Source organism: Glandiceps talaboti, chromosome 9, assembly GCF_964340395.1.
Source record: "Glandiceps talaboti chromosome 9, keGlaTala1.1, whole genome shotgun sequence".
Taxonomy (NCBI): Eukaryota; Metazoa; Hemichordata; class Enteropneusta; family Spengelidae; genus Glandiceps; species Glandiceps talaboti.
In genome coordinates, this window is record NC_135557.1 from 14,789,206 (window position 1) to 14,811,741 (window position 22,536).

General features: G+C 36.1%; 1 protein-coding gene across 1 annotated transcript; it reads left to right on the top strand.

The window, feature by feature from the left end:
- Positions 1-4,452: 4,452 nt before the first annotated feature.
- LOC144439849 (protein mono-ADP-ribosyltransferase PARP14-like) lies at positions 4,453-21,919 on the top strand. Its single transcript, XM_078129084.1, has 21 exons — positions 4,453-4,641; positions 6,482-6,680; positions 7,635-7,817; positions 7,993-8,247; positions 8,516-8,749; positions 9,170-10,858; positions 11,129-11,578; positions 12,023-12,180; positions 12,559-12,801; positions 13,526-13,747; positions 13,928-14,051; positions 14,513-14,647; positions 14,963-15,028; positions 15,438-15,617; positions 16,539-16,727; positions 17,248-17,459; positions 18,322-18,399; positions 18,970-19,333; positions 20,639-20,787; positions 21,037-21,214; positions 21,633-21,919. Exons 1-21 carry the CDS (start codon positions 4,453-4,455, stop codon positions 21,917-21,919), a joined length of 5,784 nt encoding a protein of 1,927 aa, XP_077985210.1.
- The last annotated feature ends 617 nt before the right edge of the window (positions 21,920-22,536 follow it).

The following is a 22,536-nucleotide window of genomic DNA, read 5'->3' on the forward strand; positions in this document are numbered from 1 at the left end:
AATAGATTAGCAAATACAGGTAGCTAAAAAGTCTTTATTCAGTTTTAGACGTCTTTAACATACACCATATATCAATTGCTTGATTTCTGGACAATATATTCATTGAAAAAAGAAACCTGTACGAAATACAAAATGATTTCCGAGTGAACGTTTCAGCGTACATTTACAGGAAATGTAACATTAACATGCAGTGGTGGTTAGAAATGATATCAAGATATATATATATATATATATATATATATATATATATATATATATATATATATATATATATATATATATATATATATATATATATATATATATATATATATATATACAGCAAAGTATGCCCTCATTGTGAAAGCGTTTTATTGTGTGGTGTATGTGCTCATTGCAAAGTTGAATTTCCGAGGCCATTTAGATGATAAGAGGGGAAAATGCACATAACTTCAAGTTCAATGTTCAATTCTTGCTTGTCAACTTTGAAAGGAAGTGATTCTGTATGCATGTGGTGCACTCCCGGTATCCAATCAATGTCAGAATAACTACATGCATTTGAACACTGCAACTTTGGAAATGAAATATGCACTGCTACTAGTCATTTGATGACACAACATTCCGTTTGAGAATGAAACCTTCTATTTGGCAATTGGTTATCTCATGATACTATAATTATTTGAGCATGAGATTTCATTTCAGAATCCCATTGTCTATTTGTTAATTTCCATTTGAAAAATCAGTACATTCTGTTATCACCCACGATTTCAGTGTCATGCCTACACATTATCAATTCCAACCTTAGATATTACATGTCATCTTCAAGCGACCTCTACAGGAAGCCCAACGTAAAATTTGCACACAGTGTACATTAAACAACCAAGAGTTATTGTCATTCGTATTTGCCTACAAGTGGAGGTAAAAAAATGATGCCCCCCCCCCTTCGGGAAGAAGTTGCTACATAACAGTTGTGGTAATAAAGTGCATAAAAAGAGAGATAAACAACGCTGTGTACGAAATGTCATGTGATTCTTGTTAAGGAAGAGCCGGTCGTTCGACCATACCGGCCACCTAATAGATTTTAATATAGCTCTGGATGTCTATTTGCTACGAGGTTCGAAACAGAGGAAAGACGTGTCGGCCTCGTAGCGTATACATCCAGAGCTAATTTTAATAGAATTTATGTGGAAAGGACGTTGTCAAAATCCACCAACGTGAAGGTTCAAAGCTGGCCCATGCCGCATGTCACGTTCAATACCTGATGATTTTCGGTAAGTAGGCTATATCGTAAAACTGCATACTTCAATTTCAATATAATTTAGTACATACGTTAAACATAACAGAGTACATATCTCCTATAAAAGTTGTTGATTTTGTTTGAAGATTGTGAATAATTTGCATAATTAAATTATTTTCGGTAATTAGGCTATATCTTAAGACTGCATACTTCAATTTCAATATAATTTACTTCATACATTAAACATAACAAAGTTTATATGCTCTATAAAGTTGTTGATGTACCCACAGACAAGTCGTCTTAGCTGTTTGTGATGTACCATTATGATGTTAATAACTAATTTACATGATTAATGATTTTCGGTAATTAGGATATATCATAAGAATGCATACTTGAATTTCAATACAATTTAGTACATGCGTTAACCATAACAAAGCGGATATGTCCTATAAAGGTTTTGATATAGCTTACAGTTTTAATGAAACATTTGCATAATTAATGATTTTAGGTAACTAGGTTGTATCTTAAAAATGCAAGCTTCAAATTTCGTATAATATGGTACATATATGTCAACCATAATAATACGCACCTGTCCTATGAAGATTGTTCCTACAACTTTTACCTTTAATGAGTATTTTGAATAATGAACGGTATTCAGTAATTAAGCGGTATGATGCACTCTTCAAATTCCGTATAATGTGGCACATACATTAACCTATTAGAAAGCACGCCTGTCCAAAAACAAAGCCTGTTACCACAGTTTTTTTTAGTTTAATGAGTTATTTGCATAATTAGTGATTCCCTTACGGGAGGCATTCAGTTGAAATCTTGTCCTCTTAGGGGGCACAGTCATGTTCTTGTTCTGGCAGTTACAAGCTGTATTCGTTGCTTTCTTCCGGGTTCGATGATCTTTTTAATGTGTGCTGTTAGGATGGATGACAAGTTCCAAATGTAGCTATAGTTCACTTTGACCTTTATATCCTGTTGGATATTTTGTGCAGCTTGGAGCCCTTTGGGAAAAGCCTGTCAATTAAACGGAGGATTTGGTTTCCAATGTTTAGTTTGACGTTTTTACTGTACAGTGTGTGAAACCGAATGGTATTTCTTCATCTATTCTTTCTTCTTACATTTTCACCACCTTTACTTATCCAGCGTAGATATTTTACATATATTAAGTTGATATGTGATTATATATATGCACACACACGTTCATGGATGCAGTCATTCATGCAGGTATCCATCGATCTGTCCATCCATCCATCATCCATCCACTCACCCACCCATCCATCCATCCCCCCACCCCACTCACCCACCAACCCATCCATCCATTGGTATGCATCTATCCAAGTGCACGCACGCACACACACACAAGCTTGTACGTAGTATGTATGTATGTATGTATGTATGTATGTATGTATGTATGTATGCATGCACGCACGCACGCACCCACCCATGCATGCACACACACACGCTCACACATACCTGGGTTACAATGATTCGCGTTATCACTACTTAATGTAATAGAAACCAATGACGTCAATCCAATTCCGGGAATTCCCCCACAGCTCATATCTAAATTTACCTTGCGAAATAGGTGGTTCAGCTTCAACACATAGTGCTAGACATGGGTATAGCCAGCTGAACTGCTCAGATTTGGAAATCGAACAACCATACGATTCCACAATGGCATACTCGACAGGTTCGGTTTTACTTCGCTGTAAACAATCGCCCACTCATGCGGAAGTGTTACAGACGAAAATTGAAATTTGGTTTCAAAAGAAACTGCGGTCGTCAGATGTGGAGGTTATGTTTGTAAGACAGGTCAAAGTCGAGTCCCAGATAGATTTACATTTTGTGGTCAATCTGGACAAGAAACTAGGTAAGTGCACCTTTGACAGTATTTGTTATCTACTGAGAAACAATTGACATGTTCAAATGATTTGGACATGGGTAATACAATGACGTTTGTTGCTTTGTCAACATGAAGTATTTATGTCATTATAAATCGCCCGTGTCGCACGGGGGTGTCACTCTTCCACCAAAAATACAAATTGGTATATCCGCAAAGAACAAATCAGACTGAATTAGGCTAAGATGTATTACAAAACGCTGTAGAAATAATATTTATTTGACAATATCTTGAGCATTTACGTGTGCGTGTTGGAAGATCAAAAACGACCTATTTTGAACGCCATGATAGATCGTCAGACTTACACGTACGACTGTGTTATCATAAAAAAAACAGTTGCAAAGGTCGGCTCTTCCCGTGAACTATCTGCTCGGGGAATTACGTTATTTTATTCATTTGACAATGAAGATCAGAGAAACGTATGACATAGACAACCTCCAAAGATATACGAACCATGTGCAACATCTAAATTCTACCTTTACCACCTTCCCCCATATATTACCGTACTGTTCTCATTTCAATCACGTGAGACCCATCTTCTTATCACACAAAAACAAAGAACTGACTCGTCAGCACAATTTGATCGACGTGTTGTGATATAAATGTACAGCAACAGTGGAATTCAATAGCAGAAGCTGGCCATGTATGCCAAAGTCATGAAACAGTCATTCAGGTAATAGAATGACTCAATGTAAAAGTAAAATATGACCCTCCAAAATAAACATCATCACCTAAAATATAACCCTCCACGTGAACCTATTTATAAAAGTGACCCAAACCGACTACTTACCAAACCCCCTTGTTAAGGTGAAAAAAAAACTAGTTAAATTTTGAATCGAAATACAAGAGAGCAGTGGGGGTGAGAGGGTGGGGGTGAGTATGGAAGGGGGTCCCCCCTCCCGCTGAGAAATGTTTGAAATTTAAGGACTAAACCAGTGTTATCTGGTGTTATTTGAACATGTCCCCAGTGATAACAACACCCTTTCCTGGTCACAATTGAAATTTGAACATAGTATACTTAGTAATTTGATTTTATGGTAGTATTTTGGTTTGTTTCAGCATTTGCCAACGGTTACTATAAGCCTTTGACAAGAAACTTTAAAAAGTTTAGCTACCGCCTACGCCAGAAACATATGTACCGGGGAATTTAACATTTATAGCTAGTTCTTGCACTTGCAGCACAACAGATTTGTTCATACCCTGGAAATTATTTTCTTTGTCTTGAGTTGGTAAGCATATTTCGTTCCTACTTTGGCTGGCAACAAATTGTTATTCGAAAATCATTCAGCCCCTCCCCGAAATCAAATGGTGTACCCCTTATAACAAGATGAATGGTGTTTGTCTAGATCTTGTACCGTGGATACTATCAACAGAAGAAACCTGTGACATAGACATCAATGGAATTGTGATATCGCTGAAAGTTGAGCAATGCCCCGAGTACTTAGACTGGCAAGCCAAATCAATGTCTACGGACGCCAGAGCATCCATTGACCCTACTTCACCTTTCTTACCGGAGGTATGAAACGTTAAGATATATATTGGCATACTTGAATGGTCGCGTGTTCGCATTGAAGTACATTCCAGAAATGATGGCATTGCTATTTTTATATATTGGAATGTCCCAGCAAGCAACCATCGCAGTGGATTGGTTAAGCAATAATCGTAATTTTCACCAGAGTGTTCAATGTAAGAGGGCGGGCATTTATGTTAACGTTTGTACACGTCTGCCTAGCCCGTATTTTAAGCTGTTAATATGCTTTGCTTATCGAGCCTTTCCGAAAAGTTGCATAGAGTTTGATTATGACGTTTAACATCAAATGGCTGTGTAGATTATGAGTTAAAGTTAAACTGGCCATATGGATGAGGAATGGGTATTCATTTTCGATTTGTAATTTATAAAACAATTTGATTATGGCTTCCTAAATAATGAATGTGAAACAACATACGCCTAGCAATTGTCTGTAACTCAATACATTGCAAAAAAGATTAATAGACGTGTAAAGTCTTGTTATTGTACGTACAACAACACACTTTTTGCAGTCATTTGATTTAGTTTTTGCAATGTATTGAGTTGCAAACACAGTCAATGCTGTTTCACTTTGATTATTGAAGTACCCAATCCTCATCCATATAGCCACTTTAAACGTCAAAATATACCCTTTCAGTAGTTAAGGATGGGACTATGCAGTCCCACAGAAAACCAAAGGAGACTCTCATTTACTCTGTTATATAGGACATACTAATACGTGTCAACTGAAAAAGTGTAGCATGCATGAAGAATAACAGGACAATGGTGAATGTATTTCGTAGAAATATATTGATCACTTTGTTTTAGATGTATTATTGCCCCCCCCCCATATATATATATATATATATATATATATATATATATATATATATATATATATATATATATATATATATATATATATATATATATATATATATATATATATATATATATATAACTCGGTGAGTATCAATCTGCTAAGACAGTGCTCTATACCGCAGTGGCAGAGCGTAATAGTTTTGGTAGTACTGGAACTCTTTCTTGGGTGTAACTTGGAGTTACACCCAAGAAAGAGTTCCAGTACTACCAAAACTATATATATATATATATATATATATATATATATAGTTTTGGTAGTACTGGAACTCTTTCTTGGGTGTAACTCGGAGTTTCACGCATATTGCGATCATCAGACACATCAGAGAGTGTCTGATGATCGCAATATGCGTGAAACTCCGAGTTACACCCAAGAAAGAGTTCCAGTACTACCAAAACTATTACGCTCTGCCACTGCGGTATAGAGCACTGTCTTATAGCAGATTGATACTCACCGAGTTATATATATATATATATATATATATATATATATATATATATATATATATATATATATATATATATATATATATATATATATATATATATGGGGGGGGGGCAATAATACATCTAAAACAAAGTGATCAATGTTGTTTTTATGTACTGCTTTTACAATTTGTTTTTAAAACGTCGCGTGGTCGACAGCAGTACTCTTTGCTCAAATATGTACACATAAATCAACTCTGTAATGGCAATAGAAATCATATGCTCATATTCGTAGTATAGAAGTCCACTTGTAACTGCTAGAATAAAATTTTTAACAGCCCTGTCATTACTATAGTCCGATAAAAAATATGTCGTCACAAGATATCCCTTCGTCAAGAATCCTACTTGATGCCAGCCTTTTTTTTTACTAACTTTGAAATTTCACGCGTAATTGAACAATTTCTTGGTGTTCAGTGTTTAATAAATGGTCATACCCAACGAAGTATTGAAATAATTTATGCATTTTCATAATTTTCCGTTTAAGCGAGATATACCATGGCCTAAAACCCGACTTTCCTTAACGAAAGAAAACTTGGAAGCATACAGTAGAGAGATTGGTGATGACTCTAGGACGGCAGGCGATTCAATGAGCACATCAACTACGGTAACTATGGATACGACCTTGTCAAGTCAAGCGAGGGAGATGACAAGATCTCGACAACTTGGAAGTATATCATCAACAGGTAACGTTCCATGAATTTGTCTGTCAAAATGTACAATTCATAAAATGAAGTCAGGTAGAATCGTCGTCGTACAAGTCAAAATTGCAACTTGTAAATACCAATAATATCTGTCACAAATGATATCCGGATATATATTATTACTAAAAGGCATACCATGGTCACACAACTTTGTACAAAAAACAACATCCACCATAGGAAATAAAACTTGTGACCGTAAAATGTCAAATTTTATTTATGGAGTTTTGCAGAGTGTATTGTTTCGTATAATTTGACGTATTACCATTGCCTTGGGGAGTGAACTACACTATGCACTCCTGTATTGTCAATTAATTAAACATCCAGTAGCTGCAATTGACACATTTTCCATCAAGTAACCAAAGATATCTTCACTTTAATTACTTATAAAAAGACAAAATCTCTGTAGAATGATGGACGACATTATTCGTGGGGGGTTTGGTGACAAGTTTAAATCTTGAAATTTGTTTTGAATCTTTCTCCATGTTAAAACTGAACTAGTTTGTAACTGTGGTATCATTTTTCAAACAGACAGACAACCAACATATATTCACTAAAATACAAATAATTAGACATTGTCCATATATTAATGAATGGTCGAACCTCTCCGGAAATAGTGCAGTAACATATTCAAAATGTGATCACCGTTGAGGGCGCTGATTTTTAGATGCGGGCCCAAAAGGCGAACTAATTTGATTTACTGTACTCTACCATGCTACAAAAGACACTGTCTCCCATAATTCAATACCATTCAAGGTGCAGGACATATTACGAGTAAGTGATTTTAACAAAAATGTTCGAACATGTTCCAAAGAATTACAGCTAAATATTGATTCCCATTTACAATTTGGCGTTAGTATTAGTTAAAAATGAAAAAAAAGTGTTGATATTCGAAGACTAATGTTAATCCCTTTGTATATTGTTGCCGTCTGATTACAGGATCCCCCTTCTTAACACATGAGGACAGTAGTAACATAATTGAAGTGACTGACTTCAAACCTGACACAAGCACAGGACATATGAAATTGTATTTCCAAAGCAAGAAGAATTCACGTGGAGGAGAAATAGTAAAAGTAGAAAGGGCTGACGGGCGTTTGTATATAACATTCAAAAGCCACAGAGGTGAGTGTTCAATGTCTGAAATGAGACACAGTGGTCAATTAAACAAGACCAACCTAGGAATATTTTTGGTAATTAAAGCAAGTTGTAAAGATGTTAAAAAGCGGGTGAAATTTGATGATTTTTCTTAAATTCTAGGTTTGACACGTTTTTCTTTATGGTAAATTTATCACTACAGCTGTTGAAAGAGTTTTGAGAAAAACTGATCATATAATAGAAGGTGCTTTGTTGTCAGTGAAGAGAGTGAGCCCAAACAAAATACCAACAACTGACAAGTCTTGTTTCCTGCTGACGGGAATACCAACATATGTGCAGGGATTGGACTATGATCTAAGACTGTACATAGAGAACTGTACTGGAATTCTAAACCCTCAATTGACCTATGGCGAAAGTCCTGGAACTGTGATGGTAAAAGTCCAATCTGATATTGAAGGTAAGGAATATAATGTGCGTGTGGCTATTGTTTCAACTCATTCTGGTGTTCTTTTTTCACTTCCAGTGGAGTTTATAATTTCACAGTTGCAATTCCTTACGTGTGTATTACTCTGGGGAGGACATCACAGAAGGAGAGTGCACCCAGTGATGAATATGGATAAATGAAAGCAATGCACATAGGGCATTCTGAAAAGGGTTCGCACATGTTATGTTTGACTACAATTTATCAAACAAAATTTGCAATCTCAGAATTATTTCATTTCCAGATATGGATAGAGTAAATGAGAAATTCAACCAAAAGAAGTTCAAAGGTCACTGTATAACTTTTGAAATGGTGTTCCGTACAAATAAGATTTTGGTAAAACACATTGACAGTGATACTGATGACGCAACTTTGAACCTTTACTTCTCAAATCCAAGAAGCAAAGGTGGCGAGGTGAAAGATGTCAAACTTGATAGACAAAATAAAACAGCCGAAATTGTCTTTGAGAATTACGACGGTAAGATATCTGCTTTGAACTTAGTATGGTTACAGAAAAGAACATTGCCATTTCTGGAGTGACTATGCTTAATTGGTCTGAGTGGTCGGCTCATAATCAGCATATTGCAGTTTATAGCCGTTCCTGAATTGGTAAAGCACGTGCAGTAATTGAGCAACGATTTTAGAATCATAGTTGTAATGTGAAAATATCACTGAGTATCTGAGGAAATATGAAAGACCGCTGTAAGAATAAGACTGATCCAGGCACAACAACTACAAACCATTTTCGGAACCGAGTTAAACAATCTTGGGCCTGATCTAGATATCGACCAAGAACCATGGCTTGATAATACAGCTGCTACTGCTGCTAGTTTAAAGTAGTATATTATCAATATTAGATGAATATACTAACCAGTAATGTGTAATTCCTCTTTTACAGATACTAGTCGGGTCTTGGATACCACCCATGTAATCAAAGGTAAGACAGTAACAGTGCTACCCTTTCATCGAAGCTTGAGTATATCTGAATCCGACCACATAGCCGATGTTGATATTGTCATTGGGCACCCAATATATATCAGTACAGACCCAAGTAAAATGAATTTTATCATGAGTACTCAAGTACTTAAGGAAGAACTGATTATGATACTACAAGATGTAAATGCAACCATGGAATGGCCAGACGACAAAGGGGACATGGTGCAACTCCTTCCCTTAGATGACAGCAAAGAATGGGCTGACAGTGCAAAGGTGGCTTTGACTACCTACCTACAAAAGTTCAAATGTACACTGATACCTGTTCCAGAAGGAGTATATCTAATGTTTCTAGAGAAGTTGAAAAGTATGACAGCTGATGATGTTACCATAGCAACAGACCAGTCAATGTTCACAGTAACACTGTGTGGCAAACAAAATCGAGTTGATGTCCTCGAGCTGAAGATCAAAGAATCAATTAAAGCAATGGAAATGGATTTGGAGAAAGCCAGGAACTCGACAACAGAGACCAAAACCCTCTCAAAACTGAACATAAAACAGTTACAGATGTGCCAGTTTATGCAAAAAGCTTTGGAAAATCACGCCAATGTACGCATTGATGTTAACAAGGAAAGTTCAACTGTCACGTTTGAAGGTCCGTCACTTGCTGTCAAAGATGCCGAGCTGAATATGTTCAAAACCATTAACAACACGGCAATAGGAACACTGCAATCTTTCCCCTATGTTGCTTTTTTAAAGCAGGAGGGAGTGGAGCAAATTATCCATGACATGTTTAGAGAAAAACAAATATCTGCTACCTATCATATCGAGTATGGGGATGTCAGATGTTCCGCTACCAACCAAATACATCTTGAACAGGCTGTTGACATACTGCGGAGAAGAATTATTGAAAAGAAAGTAAGTTCAACATCAGTCACTGCAGATGAAGACTGGAAGCAACTCATTCGTGACATTCAAGCTGAATATCATGTCAATATAAGTGGTCCAGCAAGAAGTGAAACTAATAACATAACTGTGGTTGGTTTTCGTGAAGGTGTCGATTCTGCTGTTAGAAAACTCCAACAGTTCATGGATGAACGTACTCCAGTCGAGACCTTTATTGACATGAAGCCGGGAGAAGCGAGATACGTGACTGAAGTAAACAAGGATGAGATGAAGGCTATACAACAGAAGCATGATGCTATCATAGAGCAAGTTATTAAAAGACCGAAATCTGGAGTCATGATCTATTCGTCCCCCAAGAGCAAGTCAGGTGTTGTGTCATGTATAAAGGATATTCTTCGCAGGGTGCATCATAAGGAACATGTAATGACCAAACCGGGAATGGAACATCTATTTGCAAGTGACAAAGGGAAGGCATTCACTAAATTTATCGAGAGTGAAGTTAACTGCAGGATAGATGTATCTTACAAAGCAATTCGATCTGGAGCAACACACGAGCATCTTAATAGGTTTGAGAGTTTCCCAACAACCTCTTCTGAATCAACACTTGTTCGCCTGAATCTAGACGATGGTAGGAGAATATCTGTCATCAGAGGTGACATCACCAAGATGCAAGTTCATGCTATTGTGAATGCAGCTAACGGTAACCTTGATCATTGCGGGGGCCTTGCTAAAGCCATCGTAGATGCAGGTATGGTGTTATATTAAATATACGCGTTTGAATAATTATGAAATAACAATGTTTTCTGTGGATATTCATACTCATGCCATTAATATAAGTGAAGTAATATACTTTCAACAAATTCATCCATCCATCTGTCAGGTTGTCTGGGTGGTCAACGTACTATGCCACCCTATGAATTGAAAGTATTACATAATTATTTATTAGTTTCCATATATTTGCTCTCTAAAAACACGTTCATGGTTCCTGCATTTTAAACGTTTATTTCCTCTGACGTAGGTGGAGATGCAATTCAACAAGAGAGCTCTGATATTCTGATACGTCGTGGCTGTGAATTGCTGGAAGGCCAGTCAGTGTCAACTGGACCAGGTCGTTTGAAATGCAAGAGAATTATTCACGCAGTCGGTCCTAAATGGGACATAGATAAAAATGACTATGATAAACACGTTTCACTGAAGAAAAAACTCCTTGCAGATGCTGTTGAAAACAGCCTCAAGGAAGCAGAGAAGTGGGAATGTCAGTCAATCGCGATTCCAGCTATTAGCTCAGGAATCTTTGGATTTCCAATAGACCTCTGTATAGATGTCATACTGGACACAATTGCTGCGTATTGTAAACACACTCCACCAAAGAATGTGCTGGATATTTCCCTGGTTGACTTATCTCAGCACATTTGTGGAAGGTTCAGAAGTGGTATCGTAAATAGATTTGACAAATTGAGTGTGAAAGGTAATATAAATTGACAGACAGTTTATGATAAAGGATTGTTTTGTAAATAAGAAATTAGTGGTATTGGTCGATGTATCATATGAAAAAAAAGAGTTACAATATTTACTGGTTTTTTACTTTAATTAGTTACCATACCAAAATAAATAATGTTATTAGATACATAGGGTGAAAGAGAGCTTTTTTCCAAGTGCGAAAATCTTGATTTGTTAACAAATGATTAGTTTAGCTGTTAACAAATGAATTGGCTAGCGATCGATTAACGACGGCTCATAAACCAACGAGTCATCCAAGCAAAACGGTAATTAGATACAGGTTAAGTTATCCTGTGTAACAGTTATGAAATTTATCAGTTACTGAATTGTAATAAGTGTAAACGGATAAATAAATGTACTGAGAATTTTAATCATGTTTTAAGTCCACCTGTGATGTATTGATTTTTCATAGGTTTGCAGAAACCTCAAGGCGATGGTACCAACATCAAAGATGGACATGCTTCCGGAATGCAGAGAAATCGTGCACAGAAGAATGCCAATCCAAATGAAATATCTACACCAGAAGGGAAAGTTATTAAATTGGTAAAGGGAAGTATAAGTAAACAGAAGGTAAGTAAGAACTATTTACATGACTGTTTGTTACGATGTGTTTGCAACGCAACAAACCGGAAACATTAGGAGATATAAATTTATTAATGGGAACGAGGGCGAAGCTGTTTTCACCTTACATGAATTCATACATTATCAATACCCAGCTTAGCATTACAGATTCAACTAAAAAGATATTATCAGCCTTACATTCGGCTCTAGTTGTCACCCCACGTCAATTGTACCTAAAATATTAGTTTTAAGCCTCAACAACTGTGGGGGAATGTAACCATCATGTTTCAACTTAACCCTGGTTATATAGATAGTACTCCATTCTAACTTTTTGACAAACTGAAGTGAGTGTGTATATTGTTAGTAATATACATTTTTCATTGTCAGGTAAACGTGATTGTTAATACAACTGGTCAACATTTGGATTTGAAAACATCTGGAGGTGTTTCTAAAAGCATTGCAGCGGATGGCGGTAGTTCTATACAGCAAGAACTTGACCAGTTAAAAGCAAAAAGTGGCATACCTGCAGAAGGAAGTGTCGTTGTAACTGGAGGAGGAAAACTTGCATGCAAGGCAGTGTACCACGTAATCTGCCATGCATGGAGAGATGATCCTATTAAAGCTGGCGAGGTAAGTTTTGCCTCGGGCAGCCATCGTAGAAAGATACTATAACAGCAAATCATGGCAAACGTATATTTAATCCAGATTTAAACTGAAGGCCTCACGTATACGTGGGGAGAACAGTTCACTATAAGTGAATGAATACCCACTGTAAACAACATCACACTTTTGATTTGTTGCAAAACATTAGAATTAGAAGCTAGGAAACATGCCATTCTGTCATGAACATCAATTCTTAAACATATTGTCCAATTACAAACTATAATTGTGCACATTATTCATTAACATGCAAAGCAACATAAGACATTTAGGTTTTGTTATTATCAATATTTATGAGATTTGAAGCATGTATTTATTATATACTGTCTGGTGAATAAATAACGGACCTTTGAAACAAAAACATGTGAAACTATCATTCAAGTTAGAGCCTCCGAGGCATTAAACAGATGATACAATGTATTGCCAAATCATTTTAATTGTTTGTTAAGTTAAACAGGTGTTTAAATAATTAGATAAATAAGTTGTTCAAACGTTGCAGCCATGTATTAATGCTGGAAATAATATTTCACACATATATATTGTACATTAGATGGACTGGCACACAATAAACACAAAATAAATGACCACTCGAATACTCCATCATACACAACCGTTACTTAAGATAGGGTTGGAATCACCTTGCCTTCATAATTTCAGTACAAACGCCCTTATTTCTATTCATAACAATACACAGACCTTGAACAAGATATTAGAAGATTCCATGTCCAAGGCAGATAGAGCCGGAATGACGTCCATTGCCTTTCCAGCCATTGGTACTGGGGGTCTTGGATTTCCAGGCGAGGAAGTAGCAAATGCTATGATCCAACAGGCAGAGGCATTTAGCAAGAAACATCCTCGTAGTACGCTAAATGATATCAGATTGGTAGTGTACGAACAGGACAGAAAGACAGTCAAGGTTTGTTGTAAAATAAACATTATACACCTATCTTGAAAACAGAAGTTCTGTTACATATAATTTGTTGTCCGAGATTTTATAGATACGTTAAATATTTCGTAATTAGCAACAGTGATTCAACTGTGCATATTTGGCCAGGTCTCATATACATTATACATTCAATGTAAACTTGCTCCGTAGGCTTTCCAGGACGTCTTTTCCAAACACATGACAACGTTACACGAAAGAAAAGGCAGAAAGGGGGAACCGGGCACAGTATCGAGGGGAGAAGCTGGGGCTACGGACATCAAAGACAGACAAACAAGTAAGAACATAACATGCAATCGATAATTTCATCAATATGGTAACATTTTGCCTATAATACCAAAATTGTATGTAAATTCCCCAGACATGGCTGATTTAGATACAGCTAACAAGGAATGTTTGCCAGACGACCGTGCGTATATACATTTAATGATCAACCTCGATTATTTGTCAAGTTGGAGTTATTCTTTTACTGACTTGAAGGCTAGAGTGCATTACTACTGAAACAATTGAGTCGTGATTGAAGGGAGACTTGAATTTCCATTCAATCGGATTTTGGACACTCCCCATAATAACAATCATGTTGTGTACAGTTAGTAGATATTTTTCATCTATCAAGAAAACAACAACCTAAAATTGCAAAATCAACCTTTATTCTACATGAGTATGATACACATATTCTTCTGGTTAGCGCTGTTTTTTCTTGCTGTAAGCCTATCAAGAATAATTTGATGTTGACAGGTTTACAGCATTGTTCAGATGGCACCGTGTATCTAACGATGGGAAATGTTGAAGTGAGGATAGCAATGGGAGATATAACGACAGAAACATCAGACTGTATTGTAAATTGCACTGACAATGAATTCAACTATGGAGGTAAGGTTTTAACAAAGTTTCAATGTGTATGTATGTATGTATGTATGTATGTATGTATGTATGTATGTATGTATGTATGTATGTATACTTTAATATCGTTGAATATTGATAAAACATAGTCTTCATATCAAGTCGCTCTGTTGGTCAATCCGATATCGATTGTCATTAGTAAAACTGGTTGTGTAGTGGCATGCTCCATATTTAATAACAATAGATTATGACATCAAAGGTTAAGACAAAAGAAGGCACATAACCTTTTAAAGATATGATGTATGTTAGATTCATTTAACAATTTATTTGTCACTGGTATTCTAGGTGGGGTTTCGAAGGCAATCGTTGAAGCTGCAGGCGAAGAAGTAAAGCTGGAACTACAGAAAAACGGTAAGCTAGAAAAACTACTTTTGTTGCATACTTTTAAAACTTTAAAACATATGTCCCATACGCTCACCCTGTTGCTCTTTCATTGGACGTGTCTTAACAACATATAGGTTTATATGCAGGTTCACAACATCAATCATATACATATTATTTTGTCTCGAAATAGGATCATGATATATCACATTATGTAAACAAATAATAGATGTATACATTACAAATACAGAAGAAAATACAAAAAAATACACAGTTGATAATTTCAATAGTGGTGTTTTCACACCCGATAGTCCAAAAAGAGTAGACAGGAAAATGATGGCGCAAATGCTATAATAATTAAGGAAATGAATGTCATTGAATTTGATACAGACGTATTTGATCATTTAGTAAACATTTACCCTTTTTATCCTTTCATAAGCGTACAGCACACAGGGGTCGTCAGGACAGATGTTAATGACATCACCTGGGAAATTAAAATGTAAGATAATAATCCATATGGCTACTGATCCGAAAAACATGAAGAGTAATATTGGTCGTTTACTAAAGCTTGCTGATCAATGTGGGATGACATCACTATCTATGCCAGCCATTGGATCAGGTAATACATATTATATTTCTTGGAAGCTATATGCCTGTGGTAGAATTGAATTGTCGAGGCATGCAGCAAGTCTGCCACAGCCCTGGTGGGACAGGCTTGACTTGCCACAGTCGAACATGACATGCCTGTCACATGCCTGCCACACCCTAAATGAGACAAGCGTGATGGAAAAGTCCTGAACCAGGCATGTGAAATGAAAGTGAAGCTTGTGTGAATGTTTGTGTACTTTACAATGCTCTGCAATATAACTAATTCATATTAAGATAATTATGACCACGCAGATGATGAAGTACATTTCAATGACAGCTTTTCCCTGTAGAGACTCAGTAACATGTTACAGGTCTGTGACAGCAAAAACCCCCACAATGTTGTAACATATCTGTAGCCATAGGGCTGCCAACAGATGTGACTACATTAATGTATGCATTTCTGTGGTACACTGCTAATGCATTAATGTGAGTAAAGGCATGTCGCACTACCTGTATGCACATTGTTGTATTCATAGATGTGTAAACAGGTGATCAAATCACAATGTCAAATGTTTGCTCAAGCAAGTACACATCATTATAACACGCTTATGATATGTACGGTTTGAAATATGTAGTACTGAAATCTGGCACAATTTACAGAGCCTGTAACAGAACTTGTACATACTTGTACACGCACATATCTGAATACAAATCTGTGTGAACACCCTTGCCTCTGTCATGTGATTGCACACATGCATACACGGCTATGACAGTAGACCTGTTTACATGTCTGTGAGACAGCTTTGAAATCTTACCAAATTTACAAAACTTGTTTCACATATCCTATTACAGGATAACACAGGGTTTGTTACAGGCCATAGTTTGTAGCTGGTAACCGAGGTTTGATACGTATGTGTTGAATTAATGTGCAAATGGATGTAATATATTTCAGGAGGATTGGGGAAGGAACCGAAGGAGGTCGCAAAGAAGATATTACATAGCATTGAGGCATCACCAAAACTGACGAGTCTGAGACAAATACGTATTGTTATCTTTAAACCATGTATGCTAAGTGACTTTCAACAAGCAATGAAAGACTTTTGTTCATTTGCCCCAGGAAGGGCAATCATGAGACAATGCCGTAAGTATCACAGGTTTGCTATGAGACATGACCAATGCACCATGACGTTATTATATTGTTAATTTCATGAATGATAGCATAGCTTGTAAATATCAAATAATTATTAACCTCTTCTTAAACGTTGTCCATGAGTATATCTTTTGGTAATCGCGCATCAGATTCATTTGCATTCACTACAAAAAGTATTAACAATGAGATATGAATTTAATTTAATCTAATATGATATCTAAAATAGTTTGAATTGTGCTTATTGAATTACCATGTATCATGTGTAGCGAAACTTGTATAAAATTATAAGAACTTGAGATTTAATCACAGCAATTGTGATGTTTCATACCCATACTCTGTATACATGTAGCAACTAAGGACCACTGTTGTTATGAATGATGTACATGATTCATCTTTCTATCTACTAATAACTGTAAAAAAAAAAGTTCAATCATAGAGATTCAGAGAAATGCATGTCCTGCTAAAAGTCACAACATAAAATACATTCATGTTTGTAAAATTCTTTCTCTAGGACAAATAAAATCACCTTATGCCAAAGACATGAAACCTATTCTCCACAAGCAGAAAGTGACCGAACAGGTAAAAACACAAGACATTGGTGAGGTAGGACCCTTGCCAATAGAAAAGGGTGTTTGTCTCGATATATATGCTGGTTCAGAATCGGATGTAAATAAAGCAGTAGAAAAACTAAGTGGATATGTTGAGAAGGAAATTATTGAAAAGGTACGTACTATGATGGCTGTATTAAGAATGGTATATATATATATATATATATATATATATATATATATATATATATATATATATATATATATATATATATATATATATATATAACTCGGTGAGTATCAATCTGCTAAGACAGTGCTCTATACCGCAGTGGCAGAGCGTAATAGTTGTCTGATGATCGCACAATGCGTGAAACTCCGAGTTACAACCAAGAAAGAGTTCCAGTACTACCAAAACTATATATATATATATATATGATTACAAATATTTACACAGAGAAATATTTTGCTGTCATTTCTCTGTTATATTATCTGTTAATGTCTTGACATAGTGCTCCATGAACAAGTATTAATATTAAGTGTTAGTTTACTTGTTCGACGTAACTAATGATGCAGTACTAAGATTGTACAAATACCACGCTAGAAAATGACAATTGGACCCCCCCGCAATATTTTTATTCATTTCAGTCAAGGAAAATATGAGCAACCTAATGGGCATTTGTCGCTACGAGTCGCTAGACGAGTAGGTCACGAGTATGATCCGGTTTAATGAAGAAAAATATTGACGAATAACACAATTTTACCAGCGCCTGTAATATCAAAGAAAATCGGGGAAAGTAATTGCAATTTTGAATGTTTTGACCCATATTTCGAACCAGTGACGTAGTCACGCGTTTTCCTGACATAGACGCGCGTTGTCGTGACGTAGAACCCCGAGAGCATATTTTTGGTCAACTTGGCTCGTGCACGGTATAATGATATTTGACTGGGAATACTATGATAAAATAAAAATAAAATGCCAATCTCCTTAGTCATCTTAATACCTATGTCTTTCTTTCTTACTGAATACTTTGTAGATTGTTGATGATGACAAAGTTAGCAAGCTTACAAATGGTGATTTTCAGAGTATACAACGCAAAGCTGCATTACTTCAGGTAAGACATTGAAATCATACTGACAGAGTTTGAATAAAGATATCATTGTAACCACGAAAGCTGATATATTAAACAAGTGATTGCAAGGTATCATTTTGTAACAAAGAAACGCTGCAAAATGGATATCTCAAGGGATATGTCATCTTAATCGTAAGTTGAGCATATGTTTGATCATCATCATCATCGATCATCATCATCATCATCATCATCATCATCATCATCATCATCATCATCATCATCATCATCATCATCATCTTCTCCATCTCCACATTCATCAGTCTAATCCTCGTCTTCGTCGTCATCAACGTCATCGATCAGCAATGAAATGTACGATCATAACCATTATAGCTAATATCACCACCGCCACTACAATAACATAACCATTAATAATTATGGGCAAATTTGCAAACTTGCAATCTTAGAACTTTGTAATAGACGAAACATCTTCACCAGAGACCATGTAAATGGTCGACTCCTGTTAACTACTTATGTTAACTTTTCAAACGCATTTTCATCCAATTGAAACAAAAAGAAGTTTACCGTTATGTAATTCATACCATATTTCCACAGGTTAAAGTACAAAAAGTCGACACTGGTCGTGTTTGTCGACTGAGATTAGAAGGTTCAGCTGAGGGTGTAATGAAAGTGCACGATGACGTCTTGAAACTCTTCAGACGTCTTCAAGAAGAAGAACAAGAAAGATCTGAAGCTATTCTGTTGGCAAAGAATGTAACCTGGTTGTATTGGTCACATGATCAGTTTGAAGCATACGAAGATGAATTAACTGGTTATATAGAACAAGCATATAAACAAAATAAACCAGATGTATTCTTAGAAGTGGATGGCAAGTCATATCAAATTTGCTTCCATAAAATGCAGGAGCAAGATTTGAGTGATATGTCGACAGTCCCAATAAGGAGAGACCTAAAAGAAGGTGTGGTAAAATTTAAAGTCTTATAAACCGATAAAATATCACTATACGAAAAGTCAAATTTAACCACCTTTACCCAACCGTTTACCCTACCCACCTAACCACCATCTCTGTCCAGGTGTAGTACGAGACACAGTACCACTTTTGACTGTCTATAGCCCCAGGTGAGAGATCACCGGGGGTAAATTAAGTCAAAGGTGGTACTTCGTCTCATACTCACCACATTTACACATCATCTGCCCAAGATTTACCCCGGTGGAAAGACACCGTCAAATATGACTTTTCGTATAAGTCTATTATCTGGAATGCAATGTATGACATTAATGTTAGCCGTTGATAGGTTGGTTTCGTTATCCTCGTGGACTACGTAATACATTATTACATTCCCATGTTTTAATATGTTTGTTTTTTGAGAAAAAAGGAACCATATATGTAACAAATTTCTGAGAAGGTTTTAGTGAAATAGCCTAAGGGTGGAATAATTTTGCATATTTAATGTCTTATACCTTGTAGCAGATTAAGAATAAGCAAGTATAAATCTCGGGGACTTGAATATTGTTGAAAATAAATATTGCACGTTGTGTCGGTGATATTGCATGTATTGAGTAGAAGCTACATATTTGTGAAGTAACTGGATACCAATTTCCATTAATATTGCCCATAATGATCAGGTTTTGGAACATAAAATCAGCCAAAGATATCAACCCACTATACGTCATAAATATTCTCCGTTAGGTTTGCTTGCAGAGCCACTGTAGGATGTGAAGGGAATGTAACTTTTCAATCTGTTTAGAGTCATTTCATAATTGTGCAATAGTAACATTACGCTCACCCCCCCCTCCTCTACCCTTTTAAACTTGAAACTTGTTAATAATCGTTCACCGGAAGGTCCTTGCCATGGACACACATTGTTACATTGGAGAACACGGACATGCACATAGAATATGACATGTTATTGTTCTTTTCCTTTGAAAGTGATAAACACTTAGAAGTCATTCATTTTCCGCAGTGACTTTACGATTGTTAGTGTAAACCCATGATTTTACTCGTATGGTATACTGTTAGAAGAAGTTTATTTTCAAAGTATCTTAAAGAAATTATATTTAAAAAAAAACAATATTACAATTCCTGAACGTATGGTATACCTTAAGATAAGAAACGAACGATACAAAAGGATCGCTGATTATAGATAATTGTTTACAAAAGTATGTGATGTTTTCTGCTAGCATTGCTATTAATAGGTGGTTTTACTAGCTATAACCCCATGGTTTCTTTAATAACATGAGTATCTCTTCTGTCCATCTTCAGGTGGGATTTTGTTTCCGACTCACTGGACAGCAATGCAGCCAGGAGAAGATTTGAAAATTGTCCCACTTGTCAGTTCGTCTGATGAATATAAGAAAGTCGAATCGTCATTCCGACGTTCAATGCAACCAAACACTTCAACTGTTATCAAGGTAGGGTTTAGTTTTGTATGAATCAAATGGTTAAACGGAACGTGTGACGTGATTAACGTCTATGATGCCACATCTCGTGTTTTATCTGAGTGTATGGTTATCCTATTATGTTCAATGTGTTACAATGGGTATTGTATATATCACTATATCAATTATATATCAATGTATCTTAATCTTGAAATATTACACCCACCCGATGTCAAGATGGCTTTACATTTCATGTAACATGTTATATCAATATTACTACAGGTTGAACGTGTTCAAAATCAACAACTATACAAGCAAATAATAATCAAGAAACAAACCATAGAGCACAAGAGCAAATCCGGCATAAACACGGAGAGGTCACTGTACCATGGCACGTCAAAAGATGTTTGTAAAGTTATCAATGCACATGGGTTCAATCGAAGCTATGCCGGGAAACATGGTAAGTAGAACACATAGTAAAACATAACTCAAATACTTCAATCCGCACCGTACTTATAAATATAAGTCAATGGTGATAGGTGATTGAAATAGCCATTACCTATAACCATTGCAATATGTTTCCTTCGAAGAATTTGTTCTTATGTACAACAATCACAATGGTCAATTGCTTGAAAAGGATTGTGTCTGTCATTAACATAGAATTTTTGATAACTATACGCTTGCATTCATGACTCTGATACTGACAACTGTCATACTCTTTTAGTATTACCTTGAAAAAGATTACTTCAATATAGGGTATCTGTCTCTAATAGACACACATGTTCTATGAAAATTAAGGCTTCTAATGAACACGTTTAGGGAGACAACTGCAAAAGTCAAATCTCACAGGTTACACATCTATTTCGTCTGTATTATAGCTGCGGCATATGGAAATGGTTGTTACTTTGCTGTCAACGCCAACTACTCAGCACAGGATCGATATTCGCCGAGAGACGATAACGATGTCAAGTACATTTACCAGTGTCGGGTACTTACAGGGGAGTACACACGTGGTAAAAGTGGTATGATCGTACCACCTTCGAAATACCAAAACGACCCAACTAACTGTTATGACAGTGTGGTTGACAATGTTACAAATCCAACCATATTTGTTATTTTCCATGATGCAATGGCTTATCCAGAGTATCTCATTTCATTCAAGTAAACACGTACCATAATAGTTACCATCAGTAAGTTATCGGTGCCCACTTCTAACCCCCCCCCCGCCCATATACAGTTTAAATATTATATTAAAATAGTCACAAACAGGCCTGATCATTCGTTTGTCTTCTACTGTTCATATCAAATGATGTTTATAAATTCAACAATACTACTGTCTGAGAAATATAATACAAGTATACAGGTACATTTCTGCTTTTAGGGCCTATTTAGGCCTCTGACATCAGATCTGGATAAACTTTGGTCTTATCAGTCTTATAACTCTTATAATCAAGAGTTATTTCAACATTTGTGTTACTAGAAGCTACTTTGGGATGATGGGAATACTAGGTCAATTTGTAAGGGTTGTAAGAATTGGTTTTCTGTATACGCTTGCGTCATTGCGATTCCAGTATATATTTGACATGCACTACCTACTAAGTTGCCCGCTATGATATGTCACGTGCACAGCTGCGCAAAGTTTCATTGAATCAAATCGGCAGTGTTATCACATTTGAGTGAAACTTCCAACAAATATTAAACACAATAGCTGGCATAGATGTACACGTCCGTTAGACTTGTGATGAGAACATCTTTGACAGAATGGCAGCTATGCTTTTGTAG